Source organism: Sapajus apella, unplaced genomic scaffold, assembly GCF_009761245.1.
Source record: "Sapajus apella isolate SASKATOON/1434 unplaced genomic scaffold, GSC_monkey_1.0 scaffold2, whole genome shotgun sequence".
NCBI lineage: Eukaryota > Metazoa > Chordata > Mammalia > Primates > Cebidae > Sapajus > Sapajus apella.
Genome location: NW_022436942.1, coordinates 41,307,199 through 41,320,317, shown reverse-complemented (window position 1 = coordinate 41,320,317; position 13,119 = coordinate 41,307,199). Strand labels below are relative to the sequence as shown.

General features: G+C 34.4%; 1 protein-coding gene across 4 annotated transcripts in view; it reads right to left on the bottom strand.

Moving 5' to 3' along the window:
- METTL25 (methyltransferase like 25) overlaps window positions 1-13,119 on the bottom strand; it is a 124,790-nt gene that overhangs the window by 37,143 nt on the left and 74,528 nt on the right. For all 4 annotated transcript variants that reach the window (XR_004274682.1, XR_004274681.1, XM_032296903.1 and 1 more), the window contains exons 7-8: window positions 12,587-12,616; window positions 8,227-8,300 (exon numbers count right to left, since the gene is read on the bottom strand). Coding sequence is in view for 2 of the 4 variants with exons in the window: in XM_032296903.1 (XP_032152794.1) it covers window positions 8,227-8,300; window positions 12,587-12,616 (104 nt within the window). In the remaining 2 variants the exon portion in view is untranslated. The remainder of the gene's footprint in view (window positions 1-8,226; window positions 8,301-12,586; window positions 12,617-13,119) is intronic.

Sequence of the window (13,119 nt, the reverse complement as noted above, 5' to 3'; positions counted from 1 at the left end):
ATTCCTCAAGGACATAGAAATAGAAATTCCATTTGACCCAGCAATCCCATTACTGGGTATATATCCAAAGGATTACAAATCGTTCTACTATAAAGACACGTGCACACGAATGTTCATTGCAGCACTGTTTACAATAGCAAAGACCTGGAACCAACCCAAATGCCCATCGACGATAGAGTGGATAGGGAAAATGTGGCACATATACACCATGGAATATTATGCAGCCATCAAAAACGATGAGTTTGGGTCCTTTGTAGGGACATGGATGAACCTGGAAACCATCATTCTCAGCAAACTGACAGAAGAGCAGAAGATCAAACACCGCATGTTCTCACTCATAGGCGGGTGTTGAACAATGAGAACACATGGACACAGGGAGGGGAGCACTACACACTGGGGTCAGTTGGGGGGAAATAGGGGAGGGGCAGTGGGGGGTGGGGAGCTGGGGAGAGATAGCAAGGGGAGAAATGCCAGATGTAGGTGATGGGGAGGAAGGCAGCAAATCACACTGCCACGTGTGTTCCTATGCAACAATTTTGCATGTTCTTCACATGTAACCCAAAACCTAAAATGCAATAAAATAAATAAATGGGGAAAAAAAATTTCCTCTTTAACTTCTTAACTGACCCATTGGTCATTCAGGGTCACGCTGTTTAATTTCCATGTATTTGTACAGTTTCCAAAGGTCCTCTTGTTATTAATTTCTAGGTTTATTCCATTGTAGTCAGAAACAATACTTGATATGATTTCTACTTTTTTGAGTTGGTTGAGACTTGTTTTGTGGCCTAATAGATGATCCTGGGTAATGATCCATGTGGTGATGAAAAGAATATATATGCTGTTAACACAAAGTTTCTTTGGTATATTTCTGTCTCCATAATCAGTACATTACTAAAAGTGAGGTGTTCAAGTCCCCTGCTATAACTGTACTGCAATCTATCTCTCCCTTTAGATCTATTAATATTTGCTTTATAAATTTTCATGCTCTGGTGCTGGGCGCACATACATTTACAATTGTTACATCCTGCTGAACTTACCTGCTTATCATTATATAATGACCTTCTTTGCCTCTTTTGGCTTGAAGTCCATTTTATGTGATGTAAGTACAGTTGGCTCTTAAACAACATGGGGATTAGGGGTGCCGATACCCTGTGCAGTAAAAAATTTGTATGTAACTTTTGACTGCCCCAAAGCTTAACTACTAATAGTCCACTTTTGACTGGAAGCTTTACCAGTATCATAGTCAATTAAAACATATTTGTATTTCACAGAAAGTACAAGTTTTTCACACTTGCTGTTATAGCTGCAGCAAACAAGTTAGGAATTTCCTTCTCTCTTTTTACAGTAGTCCTTATGCTGGGTTCATTTATCTTGAAATGGTGGGCAACCACAGCTGCAAATTTCAATTTATAGTGCATATCAAGTAATTCAACTTTTCTTGTAATGTCATGACTTTTCTCTGCCTAACAGGAACACTTCCAGCATCACTAGTGGCACTTACTATGTATATCATGGTGTTGTTATTCATGGTTTACGGTACTGCACTAAAGACAAAAAATACACGAGAACTGTGAGAGATCACTTTTTACTGTGATACACAATCCACTGGAGAAACAAATTGCTCACACTGAGATTTGCAACACGCAGTGTTTTAAACAAATACAACACTTGAATTCACAGCAATGCCAACAAAAGGTGGCTATAAAATTGTTACACTATATACTATAGCTAATTTAATGTGGTTATGATTTAATACTTCATATTTACATGAGTTTACATTTCTCTTGACTGTGAATAGTGCCACGTATGGTCTGTGTTTGTCTGCATAAGTTTTTACATAAATTTTGACTTTTATTATAGATTTGCATATATTTTATGGTAGTAAATGAGAAACAATATATATATATATATATTATGCATTCAAGATATACCTCATTTTCTTAAATTTTTGATATTTTTAGGCTACATGGTTTGTATGCAAGTTTATTCAAATGTCACAAATCTCTTTAAAAAACGGCATGTAAGTGGACCTGCACTGGATTTTTGCTTTTCTAGTTCCTTGAGGTATACTATTAGGTCATTTGTCTCAAGTTTTTCTACTTTTCTTGATGTAGGTGTTTATTGCTATATATTTTGCTCTTAGTATTTCTTTGGCTGAATTCTAGAGTCTGGTATGTTCAAATCTGTGTTGTTCAAGGGTACCTATAGCAATACCTGTTCTTCTTTGGTTTCCATTTGAATGGAATATCTTTCTTCCATCTCTGTACTTTTGGTCTATGTGTGCTGTCTTTATAGGTGCAGTGAGCTTCCTGTAGGTGGCATATAATAATAGTTGGGTCTTGTTTTTTTGATCCATTTAGCTACTCTGTATCTTTTAATAATTTTGTCCATTTACTTTCAACGTTATTACTGATAGGTAAGGATTTACTACTGCCATTTTGTTACTATGAAAAAGCTAAAAAAAACTCTATACTTTTAACAACATCGCCCCTACATTTTGACTTTTTGATGTCTTTTTATGCCCATCTCTAAACAAATGTTATGATTATTATTGTTGATGTCTTTTTGTCTTTATACTAGAGATATGAATTGCATGCATACCACATTTACAGTATTAAGAGTCTTCTGAATTTTTGTCTGTGCACTTACTTTTACCAATGAGTTTTATACCTTGAGCTGATTTTGTTGCATGTTAGCATCCTTTTCTGTCAGATTGAAGAACTCTCTTCAGCATTTCTTGTAAGACACCTCTGGTGGTATTACATTTCTTCAGCTTCTGTTTATCTGGGAAAGTATCTCCCTTTATATTTGAAAGATAGCTTTGCTGGCCACCATATTATTGGTTGACAGTCTCTTCAGTACTATGAATGTCCTCCCACTCCCTCCTGGCCTGAATTTTCTACTGAGAACTCTGTTGCCAGATGAATTAGAGCTGCTTTTCCCTTGCAGTTTTTTTGATCCTTGCTTTGTCTTTTACCTTTGAGATTTTGATTATTACATGTCTTAGAGTAGCCTTAGTTGAGTTGAGTTCAAAAGTCTTTGGCCTTCCTATATCAGAGTATTTGTATTATTTCCTGAGTTTAAAAAGTTTTCTGTATTATTTCCTTGAGTAAGCTCTCTATCCTTTGCACTGTTTCAAATCTCTTGTGAAGTCTGCTATAATCTGAATACCTGACCCTTCCAAACCTCATGTTGAAATGTGATCCCCAATGTTGGAGGTGGGGCCTAATGGGAAAAATTTAGGTCATAGGGGCAGATCTTTTGTGAATAAGTTATTGCCCTCCCAGGTTGGGGGACAGTGAGTGAGTTTTTGCTCTCTTAGTTTCCACAAGACCTGGTTGTTAAAGAGACTGACACCTCCCCTCTCTTTCGCTTCCTCTGTTGCCATGTGATTTCTGCATATGCTGTCTACACTTTGCCTTTTGTCATCAGTGAAAGTAGCTGAGGCCCTCCTCTCCAGAAGCCAAGGAAATATTGGGACCATTTTTCTGTCTAGTCTGCATAACTGTGAGCCAAATAAGCCTGTTTTCTTTATATATTACTCAGCATTAGTTATTCTTTTATAGTAACATAGAAATGAATTAAGGAAAAGGCCATGACTTAAATTTACTCCTTTGAGGTTATTTTCTAGATTTTCAAGGCATACTTCATATTTTGTTTTTTGCCTCTGACAATGTATTTTCAAATAGACTGTAGGCTACTTTCTTTCAGCATTTTGAAGATATCACTGACTTCTGGCTTCCACTGTTTATGCTGAGAATTCAGTTGTTAGACTAATTTAGTTCCTTTGGGGGTATTCTGCTTTCCTTCTTCACTCTTCTCACCTCTGACTACTTTAAGATTTTTCCCTTTATTTTCAGCAATTTTACTCTTATGTGTCTAGAACTTGTTTTCTTTTTACTTCAGCATAACATTTGTGTACCTCCCAAATCTGAAGATTGATATCTTTTTGTCAGGATTGGAAAATTCTTAATATTGCTATTGCCCTATCCACTGTCTCATCTTCTCAGACTGCAGTTAACATATACATGAAACCTATTCCCTGTATTCCACATAACTGTTAGTCTTTGTTTTCTACTCTGTGTTTCTGTTTTTTGATGCATCATTATAGATATTTTCTTCTGACCTGTATTTTAGTTCATTAATTATTTCTTTAGCTGTGTCTAAAATGCTGTTAAGACTATCCATTGATTTCTTGATTTTAGTCATTTTATTGTTCAGTTCTAGAATTTTCATTTGTATTTTTTTAATGTTTTGGCTCTCTGACAAAAATATTTTATTTCAATATGCATATTGAGCATAGTTTTTAAAGTAAGCTTTTAATTTTAAGAGAATTATAAAATCACATGCAGTTGTAGGACAGAATAAGGATTGGCGTGCTCTTCATTTAGTTTTCTACAATGTCTCAGGATGGTAATATTCAGGATACTGATTTGGATGCAGCCAAGACACAGAACACCTCTAGCACCACAAGAATCCCTCACGTTGCTGTTTTACAGCCATATCCACTTCCTGCCTACCCTACCCTTTTTCCTACCTCAGCAACCACTAATATCTTGCCATTCTATAATTTCATCATTTCAAGAATATATATAAATAGAATTACATAGTACATAACCTTTTGGTATTGGCTTTTATTCATTCAGTATAAATCTCTGGAGATTCACTCAGGTTGTTGTGTGTATCCACAATACTCCTTGTTTTATGCTTAGTATTTCATGGTATGGATTATTATAGTTTGCTTAAATACTCACTGAAGGACGTCTGGCTTGTTTTCAGTTTAGGCAACCAGGGATAGAGTTGCTATAAACATTTGTGTACAAGTTTTCGTGTAAAGATAAGTCAGCCTCTATTGATACCTAAAGGACTTTGTTATTGCTGGGACTTCCAGATTCCCACATGATCTCCACTGACACCATGATAGGGGTTACCTTGTTACTGCTGAGTAATGGTGAAATTCCTGATCCTCTACTAGGCCTTTGTTGATACAAACCACCCTAGTGGGGAGAAAAAGGGGTGTCATAGTACAGCTGGGTGGGCAGGGAGTACAGGCTTCTCACATGGTCTCTATGACACTGTGGTAGTAGTACTGGGTTATTTGTTAATTATGGTTGGATAAAAGTCCTATTTTCCTATTCAGCCTTCTCTAATACAACTCCACAAAGGGGTTATAAGAAAGTTTCATTACAGCAAGGGTGCAAGTGTAGGTTTTTCATGTGGCCTTTGTTGGCATAGGTCAGAGTGGAGCCACAGGTTTATCTGTTTTTATTTTGCTATAGTATGGCAATTATGCATAAAAGTTTATCTAGGCCTGCCCCCTTCCTGGTCTTTCAGTTTTCATTTGAAATTTCTTTTTTTTCTCTGCCTATTGGTGGTTTTGAATTACCACCTTTTTGAACTCCAATCTTGGGCTATATGAAGCAAAAAAAAAACCTGGAGAACTCATGCTGTGTTGTTCCTTCAGTCCAGGAATCCCTAGCCAGTCTGCCCTATTCTCTCTACTTTTTGTCTTGTATTCACTTCATATATAATGTTCAGGGATTTAGTTGTACTTAGCAGCACAAATAGAGAAAAGTACATCTATCCAATATTTTCAGAGTTGAAGTCTCTCAAGTATAGCTATTTTAAGCCTTTCTCTGGCTTTCTTAAAGGTACATTTCTGTTGACTGCAGTTTATCTTGGATTTTGGTCATGTTGTCTTGTTTTATCACATAGCTGATTATTTTGGATTGGTTTTATAAGGTACTATACATATAAAATGTTAATGATAATTTGAGGCTTAGATTTATATTATTTTGTCCAAAGGGAATTTATTTCTTGTATTCGGCTAGTAGAAGCAATAATCTGAAATACTTTAATCACAGCTTCAGATAATTCAAAATGGGGCTTTAGTCATTTTAGGACTGTTCTATTTCTAGTTCACTCTTACTCTTACAGTATGAAACTTTAGCGACCTAACTCAATGTATGAGTGGTTTACCTGGACTGCTCCTGAGTCCTCACCAGACCATGAACTCTAACTTTGGTTTCACTAGAACTGTCTTTCTACTGAAAGCTGTGCCCACCATTTCTGTTGACAGGTGGACAGTTGCCTATTCCAGAACTGACAGATGCTTCTGGGGAAAGGGCAGCCATAATAGCTGGGCTTGCTTCTCTTGAAATCCCATTTCCTCTTAGCTTTTTGTCCTAGAATTCTTCACTTCTTCAATAGGTCTCTGATACTCTCAAACCAATTAAAAACAAATTTAAACACACATGCACACTCATATGCATGTGCACATACCTCTGCAGCATTTTTTAGTTTCTTCAGAAGTGAAGTTAGTCCTAATTATTTAGTCTGTTATTGAAAGCAGGCTTAAATCATTCTTTTTGGTTTTCATATAAAGCTATCCTGACTAGAACATAAATTGCTTCTGTGTGGAAACCATTACCTATGCATCCAGAATCCCCAGAAGCTAACATGTTGTCTGTTGTAAGTAATTGCTGTATTAAAAAAAAACATACACAGATCTTGATAACTAATTAGAATATGTGGTTTGATGATAAAAGTAGAATCAAATATCATTTCTAGACTTCTAATGTTTGATAATGGTTACACCATTTCCAGAAATAACATCAAGAGAAAAAAGAATGGAATTGGTGGGAAGAGAACATTGGTTCTGGATGTAGCTGATTGATACATTTGTGAGGTACTTAAGTAAAGTTATTCAGATGAAAACGAGAAAGCGGATGTGGACTTCTAAAAAGATGTGAGAACTAACTACATATCTCAAGATTCGTTTGTGGTAAGGATCTAAAAGAAAGAGGAAATATAAAGAGAGAGGAGCTGCATATAAGACATGAAAGAATGGCTAGATATACCTAGGAGATGGAATAATAATTAAGACATTGTAAAGAAAACAGATGAGTGCTCAGAGTAGAAAAATGAAAGCCAGAGAATACAGAAAAATGCAAGATAATGAGGAAGAGATTTTAGAGGTAAAAACAATGACCAACATGGTCAAGTGTGGCAGAAAGGTCAATGAGGCTCAGGAATAAACGTCTTATAAAAATACCAGCTATCTTCTGAGTACTAATGGAAGGCAGGAATGTGGAGGGTTGGAAAGTGTTGAGTTTTTAAGTGAGAAGTAAGGTTTAGAAAAGGATAGAAACAAATTTAATAAGTTATAAGAAAAACAATAAACAAACAGATTTGAGGTCTTTAAAGGAGGCATGTAGTACAGATTTGAGGTCTTTAAAGAAGGAGGGTTGTAAATATTTGAGTGGACATGAATTTGCACAATTTTATGGCTTTTTTCAACAAGGTTAGCATCTTGGGGTAAATATAAGAGAAGGAGGACATGAAAAATTCAGTTTTAGAGATTTTGAAGAATAAAAAAGGGAATGGTGACTGAGATACAGATTTGGGAGTTATCGACATAGAAATGATAGTTGAAAACCGTCTATGTAGGTACTTGTATGCAGTAACTTTTATCAGTAAAAAGTGGATATTTTTTCTTACAGAGAAATAATAACTAACCTAAAAATCCCTTTTATATCTTTTAATAAATTGTAGATTGATTTTTGAGAACCTGAAAATTGCCTTATTTTAATTTGTAGAATAATCCTATAATACCAAATAACAATTAGAATCCTACAGTTGTAATTAGCAAGAGAACATTCATAAAACCTGCCAGAATTACAAATGTATGCTTGAATACAACAGTTGTTGAACCAATATTATGAAAAATTCTCCTACCCCTTACTTCTCTGTATAAATAGTGCATTATTTGGGGGGCAACAGGAACAAAACAAAACATATGCAGTGATAGTATTCTACTAGCAGAGACCTGAAGGGCTATAATAGTTGTTCGTGATCAATATCTGTTCTAATTAGACTTAAGAGTTTATGCCATACTGGATGTGAAACATTCTAAATATAATTCTTGCTCATATAATACCATCACTGAACTACTTAATATAACATTTTAATACTTCAAAAATTCTAAAGCATATTTTGCATAGATTACATTATCATTACAATGAGCTTTCAGGACAAGAAGGAATCATTAGAGCCCCTCCTTTAATGATAATTAACCTAAGATACAAGTGTTGTGTACTTGTTATTGACATTATGCTCAGTTTCTTCTACTAATAACAGTGACTCTGCATAAATTCACCCGAAGACTAAAAGTCAGTTTACTTACAATATAACATAGTTGTTCTTATTAAAATAAAATCCTCATACCATTTGGTGATGCCATAACAATCTTTAATAATATCCTGAAGAACAGCACGATAGAAGAGTGATTCAGTAGGCAGCTGAAAAAAACGTAGACATATATAAGATCAAGAAACAAATAAAAAACAGAAATAAAATAAATGCCAGAATGTTAGAACCATTAGTGAATGTCAGAAACCTGACTTTGTTGCTAAACACAGAGGATGACTTTATAATTTTTCTATTTCAAGTGAAAGTGTTACCTTAGGCTAATTCTTTGTGAAAGTTAATTCTAAAAAAAAGACAAAAAAGACAGAAGGAACCATAAAAGAAACAGCAGTGAATAAGAAAGAAAAGTTATAATCAATGAACAATAAGTTAATGTCCAAATGGAGCCCTTATCAGTTAAAAATGAAAAATACTTTCAAGACCAGCCAAGTCAGCTCTGGAGCATTTAAGAATCAGGAAGGATATGTGTGAAAAAGAAGAGAATGTAGATCTGTCTTAATGGAGGTGGAATAAAGATAATAACAGCTAGGAGTCACACCAAGAAAGAAAGATCCTACCCTAAATAAATAAATATAAGGGTATGTCTGAGGTCTGAAAGACAGCATTGGCTATCACGAAGTTGAAAAGTAGAGCCTGGGAAAGAACACAGGATAAGAGATTGCACTCTTGGCAATGCTTCACTTCTTGCAGAGATATGAGAGATGGCCTATAAAGGTTCAAAGCTTTTTGAATGGAAAGAAGGAATAGCTGAAGAGAAGGGTTCCAATGAAGTATGACTGTTTCAAAGGAGCAGAAGGTAAAATATTGCTATTTATAAAGAGCACTTCACTGCAGCAATAGAAGTGCTCAAACTAAGAAACTACAAGTCACCAAAACCCTATCCACATCCCCACAGATCTTGATATTGACAGTACGGGACATCAAACACAAAATAATGTCAGCAGCAACAACCCAGCTTGCATGCAGTTTTTTTTTTTTTTTTTTTTTTTTAGTGAGTAGAAATAGAAGTAGGTCAACAGTTACTGAATGCTTTTAAGAAGTCAAACAAGGTAAAACTCAAAACTGCCCAATGACTGGTAAAGTTTTAAAGATATAATTCAGTGGAATGTGTATATCCATGGAGTTATCCTTTTGCAACATTTATTATCCTTTGGAGTCCAAAACTGTTATTTTCACATGTTTTCAACTAGAATAAATATGTTTGAATTCAGATGGAGTTCATAGCAAAATAAATTTTTCATGCTCAGGCAGAAAATTTACTCTACTGCTCCTCTCCCTCATTTAGCATTAACTTCCCATACTGTGCTGCTGAGACTACAGCTTGGGAGCTGAGGGTCAATCATTTTTCTTATATCTTCCCCTGATGGCATTGCCCTCTGAAGTCACTAGAGAACATCAGACTTGTAGACTCGTAGAGCATTGTGAAAGAATACAGGTTCTACTGCTGGAAAGTGGCGATAGTGGGGTGGTGTAACAAAGATCGTAGTCCCCAAATAACTGCTAAAATAATTCACTGAAGGCAGATCATACATATGCTTGAGTGACCACACTAAAATCTGTAACTTTTGAAAGGCACAATTCTTATATAAAATCTCTTTCTGGCGAGGCGTGGTGCCTGTAATCCCAGCACTTTGGGAGGCCAAGGCGGGTGGATCACCTGAGGTCAGGAGTTCGAGACCAGCCTGCTAACATGGAGAAACCCTATCTCTACTAAAAATACAAAAATTAGCTGTGGTGGTGGGCGCCTGTAATCCCAGCTACTCAGGAGGCTGAGTCAGGGAGAATCATTTGAACCTGGGAGGTGGAGGTTGCAGTGAGCCACGATTTTGTCACTGCACTCTGGCCTGGACAACAGAGTGAGACTCTGTCTCAATCAATCAATCAAATCTCTTTCCAAAGTTGTCACAAATGCCTTCACTTGAGACAAAAACTATTGATTTCAAAGGTTTCCTTTCCTTACAAATTACACCAAGTCATTTCATTTAGAATTTCTTAATCTCTGGATATATTTTCCATTTGAGATTTCCTCATCTTGCATAACTCTTTTCTACAGCACCAAAATTGCTACCGTATCATCTGTCGCCTATTTCCTTAAAAATTCTTTCATTTATCTCACAAAAATGCTGAAATACATTTTCATATATTAACACTTATTCTTATAACATTTTATTGAAATTCAAAGCCACTTTGGAAAATCTACTCTTACATGAATTGAAATATTAGTACTATAAATGGTTTACAACGTTCTTAACTTTTTGTTTGACTAGCTATATTAGGTAAGTTTAATTTTATATGAAACACCTAAAAATAGTTAAAAACTCTTCTTTCTCATGCCATTGAATAAATTACATTAAATGGTATCAAGATTCAGAAATAAATAGTTACATTGTTATAAAAATGATTGTAAAATACAACCAAAAAGAACAAAAAGTGCATTTTAAACAAGAGAACACACAAAAAATGGAATGCACACAAAAAAATACAGCAGAACAGAGTAAGTCATCATTCCCAAGTTACTCTGAGTAAATAAGAGCTTTACAGCTGTTCCTAAGAGAAACGGAAGAGGTTATAAAATGCCTTCAAATGTGCATTCCTGGAATAACTAGGACCATCTATCCTGGTAAATACAGATGGGTAAGTGGGAAGGGAATCAGTATCTCCTGAACAGTCTGTGCCTGACTATTTCAAGAATAAACTGGATATGGCTCAGAGTTTATTTCACTTAAGTGATACATTAACTTACACTTTAATGCATTCTTAAAATGAGGGAGAACACAAACTGTACACCCTTAAAGCATGTGTATCAGACATGCATTTTACAGGTCTAGTGGAAAGGGCACTAAGTTGGAAGTCAGGGCTCTGCAATTAATCAAGGGAACTAGAACACACTATTAAATTTTTGCTACATATAATTCTCATGTAGATTTAGCATAATACCCAACTGATGAGTGTAAGTATGAGCAAATACTTGCAAAATTAAAAAACACCACACTAATGTATTGGAGTATGATGATAAAAGCTCTTTCTTTTTTCCTAGACCTCTAGGAAACCATTAAGTTAATATGTAGTATAGTAGTTAAGAGCTTGAACTCCAGACTCAGGTTCAAGTCTCAGTCTTTGTTACCTTACAGTCTCTCGTGTATAATGGGATAATAAGAGTACATACTATATGGTGCTATGTATTTACTACCTCAATTGATGAGAAAATCTTCTAAACAGTACTTTAAACAGAACTTTTAAGCTCTGTATCAAATTTAGCTATTATTTTCATGATCATAATTATTAATTATTTATAACAGCAACAATAGTTGACATTTATTGAGCATTTACTACATGCTAGATACTGTTTTAAGCATTTTACATTTTTCATTCATTTAATCTTCACAGCCCTATAGAAAGGTATTATTATTACTCCTATTTTTTTTCCTATTTTACAGATAAAGAAATTAAGCTACAGAGAAATTATGACATGTGTCCAAGATCATTAACTAGTAAGTGATAAAGACATGATGTAAACCAGCAGTTTGTAACTAAAGTCCCACACACTTAAAGTCCTCAAACTCAAATCATATGCTCTAATGCTAATGCCTTCAAAAGAACCAGATTTTATCAATTTTAAGATAGGCAAAGTGACTATATTAAAAAGAAAACTACATACAAAATGCTTATCAAAGTTCCTGGTCCAGAGTACTCACTCAGTAAATACTTGTTACTAAAATTATTTTTAAAATTATACTTTACACAATTCAAATTGATATATTAATGTTCCTCGAACAAAAGCAAAAGAAAGATTTTTAAACTTTAGGTTAAATTTAAAAATTTTATGAAAGGGTTAAAAAACTGTTAAAAAATTCTTAATGTTTCCTGAACACAAGGTAAATGATAAGACAATTACATGCATATTTTGAGGATTATATTCAACTTTTATTTCTAAGTGCAAACCCATTTGGCTCTGCAGTTAATGGCTAATCAAGTCAGTAAAGAAAAAAGTTATCAAACAATCAACTGAAGTATGTGAACTGGACTGTAGTTAAAATAATGTACTGAATAATATAGATTATCTTTGCTTGAACTAAGCAGATAAAAGCCTAATTGTCAACAACAGCATTCTTTAAAAATATTTATGGTTTAGTATAATACGAAGAAATGAGAACTTAGTATAACAGCATAATGCAGAAATTTTCCTAAAAGCTCAAAAGTTCTGAATAGTTCATTTTGCTTTTAAAGTAAACTTACAGAAAATACACAAATTTGAATATGCATCTGGGACAAGATACTTATTAAATTCCATCAGGTTTTAAGTTCATCAGCAGGTCAAGTATGAAGAGTACTTGAGAGAAAAATTATAGTGTTCATCAGTTAAAACACTCTTACTTACCCCTTGGCCAACTGCAACTCGCTCCAATGCCTTAAAGGGAAAAAAACAAAACAGACTGCTGATATATTGAGTCTTATCTTTTAAGATTTATAAACACACTGTATAAGAGTTTGTAAAACTGACATTTAGAAAGATTAATTATGTGATAACATGTAAGTTTATATACTTAACAGTGTTAATATCATTAAAGAATGTTAACTAGTATGCTTGTGCAATTTAGAGCTAATTTATAATGGATGTGTGTCATATACACAAACACATATCCTTGAATGTCAATTCTAATTATACACAGTCCTTGAATTTCAGAAAAAATTAGAAAACAAGAAAGCAACGAAATGACACATTCTTGGCTCATTTTTAGTGTAGCTAAAACAACCAAATAAATCCAAAACTATTATTGTGCACATATACAGACATAGATATATTTATTTTAACATATTTTCTCATAATTTTAATAAACATATGATTTCATCTTTTAGTAAACAAAGTAACCTAGACTACAATCAAAAACCTATTTTAGAAAACTTATGTAT